General features: G+C 32.2%; 1 protein-coding gene across 2 annotated transcripts in view; it reads right to left on the reverse strand.

Moving 5' to 3' along the window:
• The window catches only part of LOC141611897 (myb-related protein 315-like), a 29,172-nt gene that overhangs the window by 7,511 nt on the left and 2,601 nt on the right, over positions 1 to 19,060 (reverse strand). For both annotated transcript variants that reach the window (XM_074430549.1, XM_074430548.1), the window contains one exon: positions 1,331 to 1,460. In XM_074430549.1, the coding sequence (XP_074286650.1) occupies positions 1,331 to 1,460 (130 nt within the window). The remainder of the gene's footprint in view (positions 1 to 1,330; positions 1,461 to 19,060) is intronic.

Below are 19,060 nucleotides of genomic sequence, written 5' to 3' on the forward strand. Positions count from 1 at the left end.
ATGTGGGGGGAGTTTCGTGGCCGCGGATGGTTCCTCTGTACCTCACCTAATCTCGGCCTGTAGTGTAGTTGTTTTAGTTTGTTTGCTTTCTGTTTTCGTTTGTTAGTTTTTTGCTCTGTTTGAGGTCTCTGTACCTTGCTTTGTTTCACCAAAAAAAAAAAAAAAATTACTCGGGGCTGTTTGGTTGGAGTTATGAAATGGATTCGATTCAATTCAGTGTTTGGTTGGAGCAATTTTGGAGAATTTTGGACTGATGTTAGATACTTGATGAATTCTAATCTATTCCAACCCTCTGGATACAAAACTGCTATATTCCGCCTCTATATTACTCATTCCGCCCCTATTTTTCATTTAACTTTCCAACTTTACCCTTTTCTCTCTACAATATATTTAACAAGAATGGGCTCACTTTCCAAGTTTTTTTTTTACCATTGCGTTTGTCTCGTAAAGTTAAGCTACAACAACAACAACAACAACATCAGAGCCTTAATCCCAAAATGATTTGGGGTCGGCTGACATGAATCATCCTTTCGAACCGTCCATGGGTGAACGCACGCCTCAAAATGCGAATAAAAAAAGGGAAGATGAAGAACAAAAAGGGAGAACGAAAATGTAATGGAAAGTCAAGGTGAACTTAGGGGTTTTAAAATCGAATTCCGTCTTTCTTCTATAAAAACTTAAAATTTAAATCGAGAGAAAAGATTAAAACGATTTTTAAAACCGAAATAGAGTTAAGGATCCGGAATGAACCAGGTAAAATCTATAAGAAAGTGGTTGTTGAAAAAGAAAGTTAAACTACATGAAAAAAAATTTCGTCAAAATCGAACACACGACCACAAAGTTATAACCGTTTGAAGTTTTTTTATTTTCTAATCTTCATTTTTGTTTCTAATTTAATCGTTTTTTGGTTATTAATTACCGTTTCATAATATAAAAAAATCAACGTTACTAAAATACGTAAAGAACGAAAGCGATATGTGGGATTTTGATTTTGTTAATTTTTTAAATGGGTTTTTTAAATTTTGAAATCGAAATTTTAAAATGAGTGAAAAACAAGTAGTGTATAAAGTAGTTTTAATAACACAAGGGCAATAAGGTAATATGTTAGGGACGAAATGGTAACACTAGAGACTGAATATAGCAAATCTCATGTCATATTTACCTCTCCCCAAGTTTCCAATTCCATTCCATCCAATATTATTTTCAATTCCAAGATCGAACCAAACAATTATAAACAAATATGAGGTTTTAACCCCGTATTACCATGGTATTACACTCCATTCCAATCTAATATAACACTTTGAACCAAATGAACCCTTCAAAAAAATACCTGTTGCCAAGAGTAGCGTGCAGTTGTATTAGTTGATCTTCCTCCCAGTCGGTAAAAGCGCCCCTCTTGAGATCTGGACGCAGATAATTTATCCATCTTAATCGGCAACTCTTACCACATCTCAGCAAACCTTCAATAACAACCACCTGGTTATTTTAATACGACATATTTTTTGGTATGGTTGTCATACTTTAGCAAGGGCCAAGGGGAAGCATATTCAAAGTTTTTAGCATGCTTGACTAATCAATATGTCAATATGATATTTGGTTAACAACATGTTTAGAGTCAATATTGTTTTAAACATGTTGCTTACCCGGGATATTGGTTGACATAATTTAAAATAACAAAATCTACTTCATTTTACAAAGAAAAATAATAAGCTATTAATCTTAATATGCTAATTACCAAATACTTTAACTAATTTTGCTTTTTGAAATATGTTGGTCAAACTTTTTAATAAAATCTATCATTTATAATTTGTTTTTACAACATGCTTATCCTGGAAGCAATTCGCTAATTACCAAACAAGGCGTAAGTCTTTAAAGTCGTGTCGATCATTTCCGTTTAGAGTAAGTGTAATGGTGGTTTTCAGTCTGGATTTCGACAATAAGAATATAAAAATTAAAGTTCGTTCATTGTGGGTATCATTCGATTTGTCAAAATAATACTCCATCAATTTCACTATGATCTTCCTATTACTTGTGGGCACAATGTTTTAGGCAAAAGGAATATGTGGTTCTTATTTAAGGAGGGTGTGTGAGGTAAGAAATGAAGTATATTAGCTACATATTCTATGTCAAAAAGAAAAGAGAAAGATCTTAGAGAAAAGGCGTAACATGGAAAAGAAGAAGATGTTAGTGAAATCGAGGGAGTAACTTGGTTCTTAATGAGTGATGATAACTTCACTACACTTTTGTTTAATGCCACTCAAATACAAGCTAATTATATAATTAACCTTCTTATTTAATAACGAAGTTCTTAGACTATTATAAAAAGTAAAATAAATTAATCAGAAGAACAAAATTAGTATTGGGTCTCAATTAAAACAAGGAAAATCCTATGTTGTACCCTTGATTTTTTCGGTTTTCTATGTTGCATAACTACATTTTTTACACACTTTTAACCCCTTAACCATAACCTCTTTAATTCTCCATTAATCCCCTCACTCTCTCAACCACCCTCCTTCAACTTTAATTCTCATCCATTAACATCATATAACCCTCTTATATGAGAATCATCAGATCACTTTTAACATTGTACAAACTACATTTAAACACCTTTCATTAAGTATGAAACAATAATGAAGATTCCATGAATAAGTCTATCTACTAAGAGAATAAGTCTATCAAAAATTTTCCTCCAAAATCATTCATACTTTAATAAGGAAATAAATAAATTTATGTATATTACATTATCTCCATTTTAATAAGGAACAAATGAAATTGAATTCATACCTAGTGATAAACTAGGGCTTACATTAATTTAAAATTAGAAAATAGAAACTAAATAATATTCGTGACCATGGCATCCTTAACTTTTTTAATTTGGCACATGACCTATATGATCTTATCTTAATAAAAACAAGAACATTTAAAGGATTTCTGTGCGTCCACGTCATCACAGCAAGTTTTTTTTAAATTTTTTTTTAATTCCTGAAATGCGGGACCCACCATAAAACAACATTTTTTTTCTAAAATTGTAACTACGTCCTCTGTTGAATTTAATTTCCTCGACATAAGACAATTTGATAACTTCTTCATAAAACCCAAGAATTTCGCCTGAATAAATAATTACAACGAGAAAAAATGAGATTTTTTTTGCTTACTTCATTTTAATAGAATAATGAGAAAAACATAAGAAAATTAACATCAAAAGAAAAATGAGACAAAATTAAGAAAATTATTACTCTTATATAATATATTTACAATGAATTGCGGTTGAGTCCCAATTATATGCCAGATAACATCAATTTTTTTTATAAATCCTATTACTATCGAAAAAAGAAGTAGAAAAATAACTTAAACAAAGAATAAGCGAAAAATGTCTTAAAAGGAAAAAAGTTAATACTGTTTTTCAATTGTAGATTAACTATTAATTTTCACAATAATAAAAATATTAAAAAGGAGCGAAATAGACAAATATTTGCTTGAAAAATTGTGGGAATCTTTTTGTACCAGAAAAATTAATTAAGAGTGAAAATTAATTATAATCGAGAAAAAGGTGATAAAAAATGACTAATTTCTTTAAAAAATGGTGTTCGAAAATAATTTCAAAGGCATGATAACACATACTTATATAATCTTCACTTCATGAGGATAAAAAAATTAAGGCTGTAAAGGATGAGATTTAGGGGTGAGTTTGGGTGCGGGATGATGAGAGAGAAGTGATCGACGGACAATGGTTATAAGAGCTATGGAGCGGCGTTATTAGTGATATAATCAAACAATTAGGTAGAAACAAGAAGTCAGACTTATCTCTTAGCCTAAAAGTTTGTATTTCAATGGCACGAGATTTATGTGGGATTGTAACTGGTGGTAGAGTTTCTAAGTTTCTTGGTGATAACAATAGTGTAATACTACGGATTTCTTAGGCTAAGTACTCGACCGAGTAGAGCCTACTCGGCCGAGTAGTGTTGAGTGTATATTCTGTTTGGCTACTGCCGAGGAATACTCGGCCGAGTATGATGAATACTCGACCGAGTAGCGGATACTCGGCCGAGTATACTCTATACTCGACCGAGTATCCGGTCTGGCGTGTAACTATTCAGCGGTTTGATGCGGGAGTGTTTAGGGATTATTTATTTGACAAAGCAGTTTCTAAACGTCATTTTACAACCCTAATCACTCTTACGATATCCTAATCACTCCCAAATCTCCCACTGTGTGTGTGTGATCATCGTAGCTTTTGCATTCAATCTTTCATTCCACCGTCGGTAAGTCCTTATCCCCATGTCATTGATGATTTATTATAAGGGTTTGCTTTATGTATGAATTGGGAAAAGGGGATTGTGCAATGTGTAATCGTGTTATGTGATTGTTGTATAGGCGAAGACTTCGTAGAGGAGCCATTCTAGTTGCCTGATTCTTCGTATTGCTGTTGTTGCTAAGGTAGGGTTTCCCTACTCAGTTACTGTTAATTGATTTAAGATTGTGATTGTATTGTAATTGTTGTTATCTGCTGATCATCGGAGTATGGGTGTTGTGGTGACGGTGGTGGTGTTGTGATAGCTGTGATGCTGTGGTGTTGTGATGTGTGTGTTGATTGTGGTGGAGTCACTTGCGAGAGTGGCTTCACACCCTAGTTCGCCCTCCGTGGAACCCGTCACGGGAGGGGATGTGCACATTAAGGGACGGGGATATCGCTCGTTGATGAGCGGGATTTAGGTGGAGATTGGCTGTGGTCCCCCACTGGCGGCGAGGATTACCTGTTGCGATGGGTAATCTGGCAGGGATACACACTTCGGTGTGTAGTCAGTTACTGTGTGAGATGGGGTGGAGGATGATCGATCAGCCGGTTACATTGTTTGTTTGTCTTATCTTGATTGAACGGTACTGACCCCGTTGTTGTTGTTTGTGGAATCTGCGGTGATCCATTCGGGGATGGTGAGCAGGCTTGACAGGTATTGCATTTGGTGAGCTTGGGCGGTCATGGGGGAGTCGTCATCACCAGTTGTAGTATCACAATTACGAGTCTTAGTTATGATTTTGTAGTTGTCAACAGTTGGACTCACTTTTGTTGGATTTGGATTTTGATTTGGTCTATTGTAATCATTTATATTTTACAGTACTTTTAATAAATGTGATTGGGACAGACGCTTTTGATATATACTAACCTCGGGCAACCGAGATGGTAACACTCTTTCATGGTAGGGTGGTCCTGGTAATGCACCTTGGTATGAGGGGGTGTTATAAATAGGGCCAATTTAACCCTTTGAAATACGAATTATGAGCCCAATGATACTATTAATCTACAGTTGTGATTAATCTATTAGGCCTTATGGGTCAAGAGATATCGGCCAAATGCAGACATGATAAATGGGTCAGTCGGGTCGGGTTATACGGGTCGGGTCGGAATACGAGTTGGGCCAAATACGGGTCGGTTTGAGTAAAGGTCAGAAAAAAGTTTATGCTGCCTTTTATTTTATCATTTTTCAGCCGATTTTTGTTTAAATTAGATCATTCTTAATAATAATAAATAATATTATATTCATTATTTTAAAAATTATTTTCTTATTTAATGGTATAAAAAAGTTATATAAAATTAATTTTTTAATTAAAAATATTAAAATAATTTTTTTATTATTGCAAGTATAAAAAAAAATATTAATATTTTAATAATATTCTTAATTTATTTTTGACCCATCGAGTCAAACGGGTCTGGTCGGGTTTCGACTTTAAAATAACGTGTCAATTCAGGTAGGTCAAGATTTACGGTCTTTGACCCTAAAAAAATCAGGCCGAGTCATGTTTTCACAAGTCTAGCCAAATGTGATTACAAGGTAAAGTTTAAATTTAAGAAACTATATCATTGGCAAGCAACTCTCTTATTATAAGACCCGTCGACAGGTCGAAAAGGATAATAAGCTTAACTTAAAACTTTAATTTTATTGTCTTAAAAAAATAAGAGATGTCAAAGTGTCGTCTTAGAGGCCGCACAAAAGCAAAAGGGAAGATAAAAAAAATGAGAGGGAGTATTATTGTTTTAACAAAAATATTGAGTAAAAAGAGTCAATTTGCAGGATGCATGTAAATTACCCGGATTTTCGTTGTATTTAAATTATTATAACATACGCCGTAACAGTTTATTATTTGTTTTTGAATTAATCTTATCTATATAAAACCAAAAACATTTCAAGCATTCTCTTTAAGCCACATCATCACATACATATTTTTATTTTTATTTTTATTTTTTTTAAGTAAATATGGGACCCACAGAAAAATATCTGGAATTAATTGCTGAAAAACTACTATGTTTAAGTTTTAGACGTAAATGTTTACTTTTATATTTTCTACACGTAAATATTAGTCAATAATAACGTAAAATAAATAATTTAAAACATAAATAATTCGGCCTAAAGTTTTACTAATAAGTTACTACGATGATAAATTACAATAACAATTAAAATAAAGTAAGAAAAAATACATCAACTGATAACAATTAATATTGTTACAAAAATACTAAATACTAAATTTAAGTTTAAATTAACCGTAAATGGAGTAAGAAAATAAAGAAACAACATAATAGAAATTTCTTTTTAAAAAATAAAAAAAGAAGCTATTATCTCATAAATATATTCAGTCAGATATAATTTTTCTATATGACATGCATATTGTTTTATATACATTGCATTTAATATACTTTAGACCATGTTTTAACATTGCATTTTTGTAGTGTTTTAATCTATTATCATTATAAGAGAAATAGAGTATAAAATATTCATGTATTTTGGTTAATATTTTTTAAATATTAAATCTTTACAACAATGTTATTAAAAATATACCCGTGCAATTTTGCACGGGTTGAAAACTAGTAAAGATATATACTAAAAATAAGTGGATTACTTAATTTTGTTCTGCAAAGGGGACACGCATTCTGTACAATTACTTTTCCAAGCTTTTGATTACTTTTCTAAAGCTACAGGGTTGGTGATGAACAGGAGTAAGTCCAATTTTTATTGTAATGGGATGGATGGCCATCTGATTCATGAAATTGAATCTGTGTCTGGTATGACAAGGGGTACAATACCTTTTAAATATCTAGGGGCCTGTGTTTTCCCCTAAAAGACTTTATGTTCTTGATTGTCAATGTCTGGTGGACAAGGTTGTGGAGAGGATGAGAAGATTGGGGGCTAGGAAGTTGTCCTATGCAGGTAGGACAGTTCTCATTAAAGCTGTTTTATCTACTCTCCATAGCTATTGGGCTCGTATTTTCATTCTGCCTAAGACAGTCATCAGGAAGATAGAAGCCATCTGCAGGAAGTTCCTTTGGCATGGCAATGAGATGAAGGAAAGCCCCTCCCTTGTTGCCTGGGAACATATATGTAAACCCTTGAAACAAGGTGGCTTAGGCTTTAAGGACTTGCATTGCTGGAATATTGCCACCATAGGAAAATATGGCTGATGGGTGGCTAACAAGGAGGATCATCTATGGGTTAGATGGGTCCATGCAATTTATATCAAGCAGCATCAGTGGCAGGAGTATAAACCAGGAATTGGTAGTAGCTGGGCTTGGAGGAAGATATGTCAAGCTAAAGATAGACTTCAGCATTTGATTTTCTCTCCTGGTTCTGTCTATAGCATTAAAAGGGGGTATGAATGGCTTAAGCCTGATAGTGAGAAGGTTCCTTGGTATCCCTGGATGCTCAATAAGTGGATTGTGCCCAAACATAGCTTCTTGTGTTGGCTAGTGGCTCGTGGGAGACTACTTACACAGGATAGACTTGTCACAATGGGTGTGCTTAATCAGAATGTTTGTTATCTTTGTGGTGTACAGGAGGAGAGTGATCAACACCTGTTTTTTGAATGCATTTATAGCATGAAATGCATTCAAGTAGTGAGTGCATGGTGTATGGTTGACCTGCCACATAGGGATTGCATCCAATGGTGGATTGATTGGAGGCAGTCCTCTGCGTGCAGGAAGAAGATTGTAGCTGTGATTTTGGCTTGCAGTATGTACCAGATCTGGTATGCTCGGAATACTTGCAGACTTGAGGGGTATGTGTAAAGACCAGACAGAATTGGGCAGTGTGTGAAGCAGGATAGCATTCGTAGAATGAAGAGCTTAGTGTTTAAATGTAAGAATAGCAGAGTAATGCAATGGAGTGAGAGTATTTTGTATTGATGAGTCAGCTGCAGGATAGCTAGTGATAGATCAAAATGATGATGATGTAATATGTAACTTGGTTTATGGTTATTAATGGAATCACTTACATTTTCCCAAAAAAAAAAAATAAGTGGATTATTTCATAGAAATAATCCAAACTATGAGTGCCCTTCTTATATTATTTCAAACTTCAATTTAACCCAATTTAATTCATCATATCACCCTTCTTTCCCAAACCAGACTTAACTAATTTTTTTAATGGCTATGTCAGGTAACTTATATACCTTTTTTATTTAACTCTGAATTAATTCATTGTCTTTCTTCTTTGTTTACTCACCTCCTTCCTAAATTACCTATTATAGCCAGTAAAAAATTAGCTAAGTCTGATTTGGGAAGGGAGTGGATATGAGGGATTAAATTGGATTATACTGAAGTTTGAACAATATAAGAAGCGCACCCATAGTTTGAATAGTCCTATGAAATAATTCTTTATTGTCGAAAAAAATATAAAAAAAAGTTACAAGTGCTACAAATCAATGTATATATATAAAATAGGTTTTTTTTTTCAGGCAACGGGAGAGACTCTAAATTTTGTAAAAGACTCGAATTAAATTTTAATTTTAAACTCCAAACATCCCAAACATCACTTCGACTAAGCTGACAAAACTTATCTATTTACAATCTTTCATTGTTTTGGTGCAACAAAAACACGACATTAACTCTAAATTCTTCATGTTTTGATACGTTTATTTTGAATTGTTTTTGTTTTTTATTGTTTCATATAGATTTATATATATGATTTTGGTAGTTTTTCCTACTTTATTACTCCGTATATAATGTTTCTCATACAAAATTATGGTGTAGGTACCAAGTTGTATTAGAAGGATGGATTGTTTTTTTTTTTTTTTTTTTTTTTTTTTTTTTTTTTGGGTGTTGTGGGAGTATCCCCAACCGGTTGGGGCAATCTCCTTCGGGATACTGAAGGCAATTTAATGGGTTGACCCCTCCCAAGTTTGACTTTTTCATTCGCAAGAATCAGGAATCGAACCCCTGACCACTTGTTTAAGAGGAGAGCCCTTACCACTCACACCAGCCAACTTTAGAAGGATGGATTGTGAGAATAACAAGTTCCTATTTGTGTTTAATTATATAACACCTTGATACATACGGGTATAGAAGTAATGGTTAGTTTTTTTTTCAGTTTTTTTCCCTAAAACATTTGTTCTATATTATTCTAACCAAAGTTTATTAAATGATAAAAAAAAGGGTTCTTAGTTAGGATGTACGAGTATAATATTACCATGACGTAGAAAAAAACAAAAAATCAGCCACTTAAAAGTCGTAAAACCTCCTACACTCACAATTTCATCATTCTTTTGACGTAAGTAATAACCTTTATGCCTTTCTTTTATGTTAAAGCCAATTATTTGACCAAGTCATACATAGAATTTCCGCATTTATCACGAGGAAAGAGATAAGATAGTGTTACATGGGTCTTCAATTGAACAAGTGTGTTGATGGATTTCACTTTGGCCGTATAATAAGGTTGACTCATCAAAAATTAGTTTATAAGTTAAAATATGGGCCAGCTAAATCATATGTACTCCGCACATTACTGAATCATAAATCGTAGGAGAAAAACAAAATAAAAATATGTGCAATTATATAAATGATTTAAGTCCATTGCAAGACGTATGTTATTTGATATTTAATCATACTAATCAAGTTGAGGTTTAATCACTAGGGATTTGATTATAGAACAGACATCCGAATAACTTAATAAATAAATTAATGTCCAGTTGAAGGATAGGAACAACGGAAAGAAACAAAAATAATAATAAGCAAGTTAAATGTGCGTGGGAGAGGGATAACAGAATGACACAAGACAATACAAACACGATAGTTGTTCCTACCCAAAAGAGTAAAGTCTCATGAGAGATCGTCTCTCACTACATTAATAAGAAACAACTAATAAATAAAGTAAAAACTAAATAAAAAGAAAAAACCCCTCCAAAAAAAAACCTAACTAAAAAGAAAAAGATAAAAATTAAATAAAACTAATAACTATTTCTACCGTCTCTCTTAAAAATTTATGCAAAAGTATAATGAGTACAAGTGTACAACAATGCATATTGCAATTACTTAATTTTATCTAATGAGCATTTAGCCAACATCAAACACTTACTGTTTGTAGGAGCTTTGCGTATTAGCTAGGTGATCCGTCTCTTTTTAGTTTTTTTAATAGAGTAATATATCTAATCTCAATCTTCTAATGTAGGAGTATAGCTTTTCATTATTTTTAACATTCTATTTTAATTGGGTCATTATAGTGTGGAAAACATGAAATGCTCAAGTTCATTTGCGTACATAGAACTATAATTTGCGCACGTTTAAACTCTTCTACGGATATGAGTACATGAGGTTAAAATTTTAGTACAACTCCTAATAATATATACTCCCTCCCATCCAGACCAAAGGTTACAGTTGCTTTTTGGCACTATTCATGGTCGTAGGGAATCTTTGATATCAATACTATATATTAATTCCAGAAACCAAGGGACTTTAATGTAATTAAATAAAGTTATACAAATTAATTATACTATATAGTTTTAAATCACTAGCACCATGTGATGGATCCGATTAAGGGATCTCAATGCAATACTATATAGTTTGGGTTAAAATAAAATTACATAGAACTTGGTAATTTTCCTAAACATTTGTAAGAGACTAAAACATGGTCAATTTCCTTAAAATAAAATAAATAATTAAGATGATCAATTTTATTAAAATAATTAATTAATTAAGATGGTCAATTTTAAGAAGACTAAAAGAAAGAAGATGCTTGGTAAATTTCCTAAATATTTATAGAATACTAGAAGATGGCCAATTTCCTTAAAATAAAATAATAAATTAGTATAAACATGCACACTTATGGTATTAATTATTATCATCATGAAATTATATATTAAATTTAAAATCTATGCAATTTTATTAAACTTTATAGTTTATTAGATGTATAGAGATGTTAATTATTTAACATACAAAAATATAATATAAGTAGGTTATAAATAATTCAAGTTAGATTCCATAATATATAATATTGCATAATTCCTTCGATTTGATTTAATGCATATATGTAATATATTTATATAAATATATAATCCTCTTAAAATTTTATGCCTACGTAGTAAAAGTAATTTTATCAGTAAAGAAAAAAATTGTAGTAACATTGGATATAGTTATATGATAGTAATCACTCATTTGAATAGTAAAAGTAACACTATTATCAGCGAGATTAGTGAAAGTGGTAGAAACAACAACAGAAGTAGTGAAATAATCAATATTAATGCGGCAATAAAGAAAGTAACAATAATTACGGCGGGAGTAGTGAAATTATAAATATTAATGCGGCAGTAGTAACTGTAACAATAATTAGGGCGGAAGTAGCGAAAGTACGTAACAATGACTACGGGCAAGTAGTGAAATGTTATTACTATTGTTTCATTAATAAGAGTAAAATATTAATAGCGGGAGTAGTGAATTTGTCTCAAAATTTATTTCATCGTATTTTAGGATATGTCATAGAAAAATATATTAATTATAAATTTATAGGTTATGCAACTTTAAGTATTTTTATTTAATGAAAAAAAAAATTAATGGTAAGTAGAGGTAGCCCGAGCGAAGTCGGGCACCAATACTAGTTATTCTTAATCTATAAGACAAAATATAGTCATGTGGGATCTTGTTTGATTTATCGTCATGAATGCTATAAGAATATCAAATTTTTATAATTTTTAATAATGTGTAACAAAAGATATACACGTTACAAAACGTGTCTCGACAAGTGTGATAAAACAACTGTAACCTTTGGTCTGGATTGGAGGAAGTAGGATAAAAGTTCGCAAGTTATGTATCAAATTTCGAACGTAGCAAACAGAAAGGTAGCATAATTGGAGGTGGCTACATGTTGCCCAATAGATATGATTGACACTTGATAGGTGTTTGAGTTGACCAAAAATATCAAATAATTAAGGAAAAAGATATCTTTCATTCCCCATTTCGCCATTCTTTGCCCTTTTCCATTTTGATTCTACCGTCATTTGTTGTCATTTCTATTTTAAGAATGAATTTGATGAGTAATTTGATCATTCACCCTCAATTTATTCCACTTGTCATTTAGTAATTGGCCCATTCTCCTTTCCTTTTTCTTTTTTGCGCAAAACCAAAGCGACAACAAACAACAAAGGGACGGAGGGAGTAATTGTTAAAGTGAACAAGTAATTAAGTAAAACTCACCCATAAAGACGAACAGTGTTAATAATATGACTTTTATACATTAAATCTCCCTCGATTAAGCTTACTTACACAATCTAACTCACTTATTAACAAAAGATAATAACCTTCTCAAAGTTATCTTTAAGATGGTTGTTTATGTAATGTGTCATATTCCAAGTCAAACATATGGCTTGTTGAAATCTAATATTCAATATAATTGTTTTCATTCATTTTTATTAATTTTCCCCTCCTAAACAATTAATAACTCTCACTACTTCATTTATTCTTTATATATTATTCATTCTTTATTATTTTATCTCTCCTATAAACTTTACAATTATAATACTTTATTCTTTCTTTCTTCCCCTTTCTTATTTTTTGTGCCCAAAAAAGGGGGAAGATAATTAAGAAATTGGAGGGAGTACAATATTAATCTTACAAAGTCCATTATACATAATTTTAAAGTCATTAGTTACGTGCGACAATATAATTACATTTTCACGTATAAGAACTTACATTTTTCACAAATACACTTTAAAAAAAACATTATTTAGTAACCGTGCAACGCACGGGCACTAAATCTAGTTTTAAAAATAAAAGCAAAGTTTGGAAAATAGAGAAATATATAAGGAATTTTCTATGTATTATTTTAATAATATTTTGACCCTAAACCTCGAAAAGTTTGATTAATATACTCAATCGATTATTTGAATGAAACAATGTCAATTTTTATCTCTTTTATATTTTCATTTTCATCTTATATATTACCCCGTACTAATTACGCGTTTTAACGTGCACCATAAAGTAATATTATTGTAAAGTTTTGATCATTTATATATCTCTTCCTTAAAAACCATGCAATTGCATGAGATCTAAATTAGTAGTCAAATAAGGGTTAGTGGGGGAATTAGCTTGGTTAATGAGTGGAGTAATAGATCAATTAACACAATAAGTTAATAGAGACAACTAGTAAAGGTACAACATAAAATATAAAAAATGCATGTGTATAAGGAAGACAATATAGAGTTCCCTAACAACGAAGTAAATTTTTTTTCCATTGGATAAAAAATTCTTAAATATATGGGTTGGTAAAAAATAACTTAACATATAAATAACTGTATATAATACTATTCCATTCACTCCCTCTCATGTAGGGAGTAATAACACCTAAATAATGTGTTTTTAAAGTTTCAAGTCAAAAGCCTTTTTTTTACAACGATTCAGTTCAGTGACTACTACCCACAATTTAAAAAATGTTGTTTTGTTGTTTCTCTTTGGTGTATTTCGAAGTTTAGTTTGACTAATTAGCTGCTGAGTAGTTAAGAAATTTTCCGTGCCGACCATTTAAAAATGGGTAATATATAACTAAATGTTTGTCAAAAGCCATTTAGAAATACTAAAATTTCACAATGTCTAACCAAACTTTATCACCCTAACTCCGAATAAGACACTTCTTACAAAAACTTAAACCATATATACAACCACAAAATCTCATTATAGACGGCACATATTCGTCTATAACTAAAGACGTGTCAAATATAATACCACATTCCTAAGAGGACAGGCAACAAGTGGGGTGATGGGGGCCAAAAATGTCACCACTTTCAAGCTATTTGACCCGTCTTTAGCTATAGACGGATATATCCGTCCATAACAAGACTAGCTGATATACAACGGAGTATCTAGAAACAAATTGTGTGATTTAACAATATGATGATTATATTTTACGTATATTATACCCTTACAACTCTAAGTTCAAGATTTTGTTTAAGTTCCTACTTATAATTATAAATAATAATAATAATAATTTTGCTAATTCACTTCGGCTGATGGATATACATATACTAACTTATTTTTGGTAATCGTCAGTGACTTAGAGAAAAGTGAGCTAAACATGTAAGATATTCCATAAAATAAATAAGTATTATATTAATATTTAATTAAGTTATTTTATGGAAATTAAGTTGGTCCATTGTATGGTGGAATTTATCTAGGATTTTGTTTTCACTATTGTCTCCCATAACTTACCACTCACAATTTAGAAACTGTTCAGTTAACTTTTTGATGACAAGAGTCTATATAAGGGGAACATATTTATTCTGATTAAGGTTCACCAAGCTTTCTTCATTAAGAAAATACACCATCTAAAATGTGAGGCCGGGGGTTTGGAAGCCAAGTCAGTTTGGGATGTAAGAATTAGGGTTATTCATTAAGACGGATCAATTATTTCAAGCAATTCCTGGAGGTAAATAATCGATCTCATTAATAAAATACACCATCTAAATTGTGAGGCTGAGGGTTTGGAAGCCGAGTCAGATTTGGGGTGTAAGAATTAGGGTTATTCATTAAGACGGATCAATTATTTCAAGCAATGACTGGAGGTAAGTAATCGATCTCTTTTATCGCTTCCCTATTCAGTTTATACATGTTCATTATGAAATTAGAACATGTTAATTTAGATTATAAAACTTACAGTTGGTATCAGAGCGAGTAATCGTATCTGCCGCTTAAATAAAATCTCCATGGTCGTATAGAATTCAACGTGTTCTATGAATTTTGCTTAGATTGAGAATTTTGTTTATACGACATGCAACTATAGAATATGGATATTGACGTGTATTGAATAATATTCCATCAAGTGTCTATGAATCCCTCATCTTATCTGTCCATCAAATACCTCGTGGCTTTGCTTCGTAGTTTTGTCATAAAAAAGAGTACATAGTTATCTTATTTTGTTAATATATGTTGCTCCCCTCTTCTTCAGCCTTGTATTTGTTTATTCATTGGTATATATACTCATAATAGTATTGTAAATTTATGGGCATCTTGTGTTACACGAAGGTCACGACCAATTGAGTGAACCAATTGAGCTTCACTGATACGCATAGTGTGGATGAATGTGTTCTAACCATGATCACTAATGGGCTAATATGAACAAATTTTAATATCATATTGTGAAAGTACCCTATTTTGTTTGACATTAAGTATTGAGTAAGACCAATTAAATTTTATGGTCATATAATATTGCCTGTATACATAAAGTTGAGTATATAGATTAAAGTTTAGTGTTTAATTTAATGTCGAGTGATTCAAAATTTTAGAGTTTAGCCACATCATCTCTAATTAATTGAAATTTTATTTTGGAATCACATGTGAAAACTAGACATTATTTGTGATTAGTCGTATGTAATATAATAAGACTTACCCACAAGAATCTTGTTATATGTATTTGTATGACTAGTTAGGATAATATATTGAATCTTGTTTCTTAATCTACCGACAGGAGTTAAGAGATGTATATGATTTGATAGTATTGTCATAAAGTTAAGTTTTTTATGTGTTTAATTGAGTAAAAACTTTAGCCCATATGCAAGTTTGATGCCTCTCGATTCATATTTGAGCATGATTTACATTGGTAAAGCATGATTAAGTTTAAAGTCTTAACTTTGGTAATAAACATGTTACTTCCTCCGTTTTTATTTGATCTACCCATTTGTTGAATATATGAGTGTAGTATTTTAATAAAATAGGTAGATCATATGAAAACGGAGGAAGTATTTATTATATTTGCAACAATTTTACCTGGGAGTTCTATTGATGTTAAATTTGACATTCCTGAATTGAATGGTGATAACTATAAGGTCTGGAAAGAGAGAATGCTACTGCAGTTGGGATGTTTAGATATTGATTATGCTATTCGGAAAGACGAACCACCTAAATTAACTAAAGAAAGCACTAAAGAAGCAATTGATCTTTATGAAAAGTGGGAGAAATCTAATCGTCTCTCCATTATGTTCATAAAGACCAAAATGTGTGCTAGTATTTGTGGTTCTGTCTATCAGCATACTAAAGTTAAAGATCTAATTAAGGCCATTGTTGAGCAGTTTGCAACTTCTGATAAAGCTCTTCCTAGTACCTTAATAATGCAGTTTTCATCTTTGAGGCTCACCGAGACTAAAGGTGTGCTTGATTATATCATGCACATGAGGGATATTGCAGCTCGACTTAAGACTTTGGAAGTTACCATGTCTGACACTTTCCTTGTGCACTTCATTTTATGCACTCTTCCTCCAAAATATGCTCCTTTTAAGATCTCTTGCAACACATATAAGGATAAATGGTCAATTAATGAACGAACTTATGGCCATGTGTGTTCAAGAGGAGGGAAGATTGTTGATGGAGAATGTGAAAAGGTGAACCTTACAGTTGCTTCTTCTTCAAAGAGGCAAAAGGGTCACACTAAAGATAAGGGGAAGAGAAAAATTTCAGCTGAGCCAACCATTAAGAAGGAATCTACGTGTTTCTTCTGTAAAAAGAAGGGACACATGAAGATGGAGTGCATTAAGTTTAAAGCTTGGTTAAAGAAGAAAGGTAATTTTCATGCGTTTGTTGGTTATGAATCTAATATGGTTAATGTTAATCATAATACATGGTGGATTGATTCTGGAACTACAATCCATGTTTCGAATACCTTGCTGGGTATGACAAACCTAAGGAAACCAGTGGACAGTGAACTTTCAATCTATTCAGGAAACCAGATTAGTTCACATGTGGAGGCCATTGGGACATGTAGCTTAATATTAAGTAGTGGTTTTGTTTTGCATTTGGAAAAGACATTTTATGTTCCAATTTTGTCTAAAAATTTGATTTCAGTACCAAGACTTGTACTTTTGAGTTTTACCTTTAATTTTTCAGACTCTGGATTCAGTATTCTCAGAAATTATGAAATTATTGGTTATGGTATTTTGTCTGATAATTTATATCGTCTTGAATTGCAAAATAATATCACTCATAATTCTATGCATGTCAATGTTGGTTTAAAACGTTGTATTATGAATGAGAATTCCTCTATTTTGTGGCATCGGAGATTGGGACATATCTCCATTGAGAGGGTAAAAAGAATAGTAAAGGATGGAGTACTTACACATTAGACTTTACTGATTTTGAGCTCGTGTTAGTTGCACTAAAGGTAAGCAAACTAACATGTCTAATAAAGGTGCAAAGAGAAGTTCTAGCCTATTAGAAATCATACATACGGATATTTGTTGTCCGGACATGAACGCTAATGATCCAAAATATTTAATCACCTTTATTGATGACTACTCACGTTATATGTATCTTTACTTGCTTCGTTCTAAGGATGAAGCTTTTGATGCCTTTAAATTGTTTAAGGCTGAAGTAGAGAATATATGGGGTAAGCGCATTAAGATTGTGAGATCTGATAGAGTTGGTGAATACTATGGTAGATACATTGAGAACGGACAAGTACCTGTTCTATTTGCTAAATTTCTTCAAGAGGATGAGATTATTGCCCAATACGCTATGCCTGGTTCTCCAGATCAGAATGGTGTAGTAGAAAGAAGTAATTGAGATGGTGCGTTGTATGAGAAGTAATGTTAAACTTTGTTCATTTTTGTGGGTTGATGCTCTTAAGACGATAACGTATATATTAAATCGGGTTCCTTCTAAGGCTGTCTCTAAGACACCTTTTGAATTATTTAAGGGATGGAAACCGAGTTTGAGACATATACGCATTTGGGGATGCCCGTCAGAGGTGAGAGTGTATAATCCACAGAAAAGAAACTTGATCCAAGGACTATTAGTGGGTATATCACTGGATATGCCGAAAAGTCTAAGGGTTATAGATTCTATTGTCAGTCAAATAGTACAAGGATTGCGGAATCAAGAATGCTAAATTTCTTGAAAATGACTTGATCAATGGGAGTGACCTAATTCAGGACACTGTCCTGGAGAGGGATTATCATGAAGTTCCACCCTCTGATTCAAGTGACAGATTGATTGTCATTCACACTCCTCAAGTTCAATCGAGTGTTAGACAACCAGTGATAGAAATTCCACAAAATGTTGATCAAAATATGGTAGATCATAATGAGGAAGAAGTTCGCCATGAAGATGAACAAGTTCCATTAAGAAGATCTATTCTTGAAAGGATATCGTCTATTCCTGATGACTATGAAATATATCTACAAGAATAGGATTATAATGTTGGAGCTGATAATGAACCTATGTCGTTTTCACAAGTTGTAAGTTCTACAGATTCTAACTTATGGATGAATGCTATGAAAGATGAGATGAATTATATGTAATCTAATGGAGTTTGGGATCTCGTTGTATTGACTAATGGTGTAAAACCTATTGGGTGCAAGTGGGTTTATAAGACTAAAACAGATTCACTTGGCAACATCGAGAGACATAAGACAAGACTCGTTGCTAAAGGATTCACTCAAAGGGAAGGAATTGACTACACAGAGACGTTTTCTCCTGTATCAAAGAAAGATTCTTTTCTTATTGTCATGGCATTAATAGATCATTTTGATTACGAGTTACATCAGATGGATGTGAAAACAATATTTCTCAATGGTGATTTAGAGGAAGAGGTTTACGTGAAACAACCTGAAGGATTCTTCTCTAAAGATGGCGAGTATATGGTTTGTAAGTTAAATAAATCCAGATACGGTTTAAAACAGGCTTCCCGCCAATGGCATAAAAAGTTTCATGAAGTTATTTCTTCATTCGGTTTCGAATAAAATATCATGGATCAATGTATATATCTTAAAGTCAGTGGGAGTAAAGTTTGTTTTCTAGTGTTGTATGTGGATGATATTTTGCTAG

Source organism: Silene latifolia, chromosome 11 (assembly GCF_048544455.1).
Source record: "Silene latifolia isolate original U9 population chromosome 11, ASM4854445v1, whole genome shotgun sequence".
In the NCBI taxonomy this organism is placed as follows: domain Eukaryota; kingdom Viridiplantae; phylum Streptophyta; class Magnoliopsida; order Caryophyllales; family Caryophyllaceae; genus Silene; species Silene latifolia.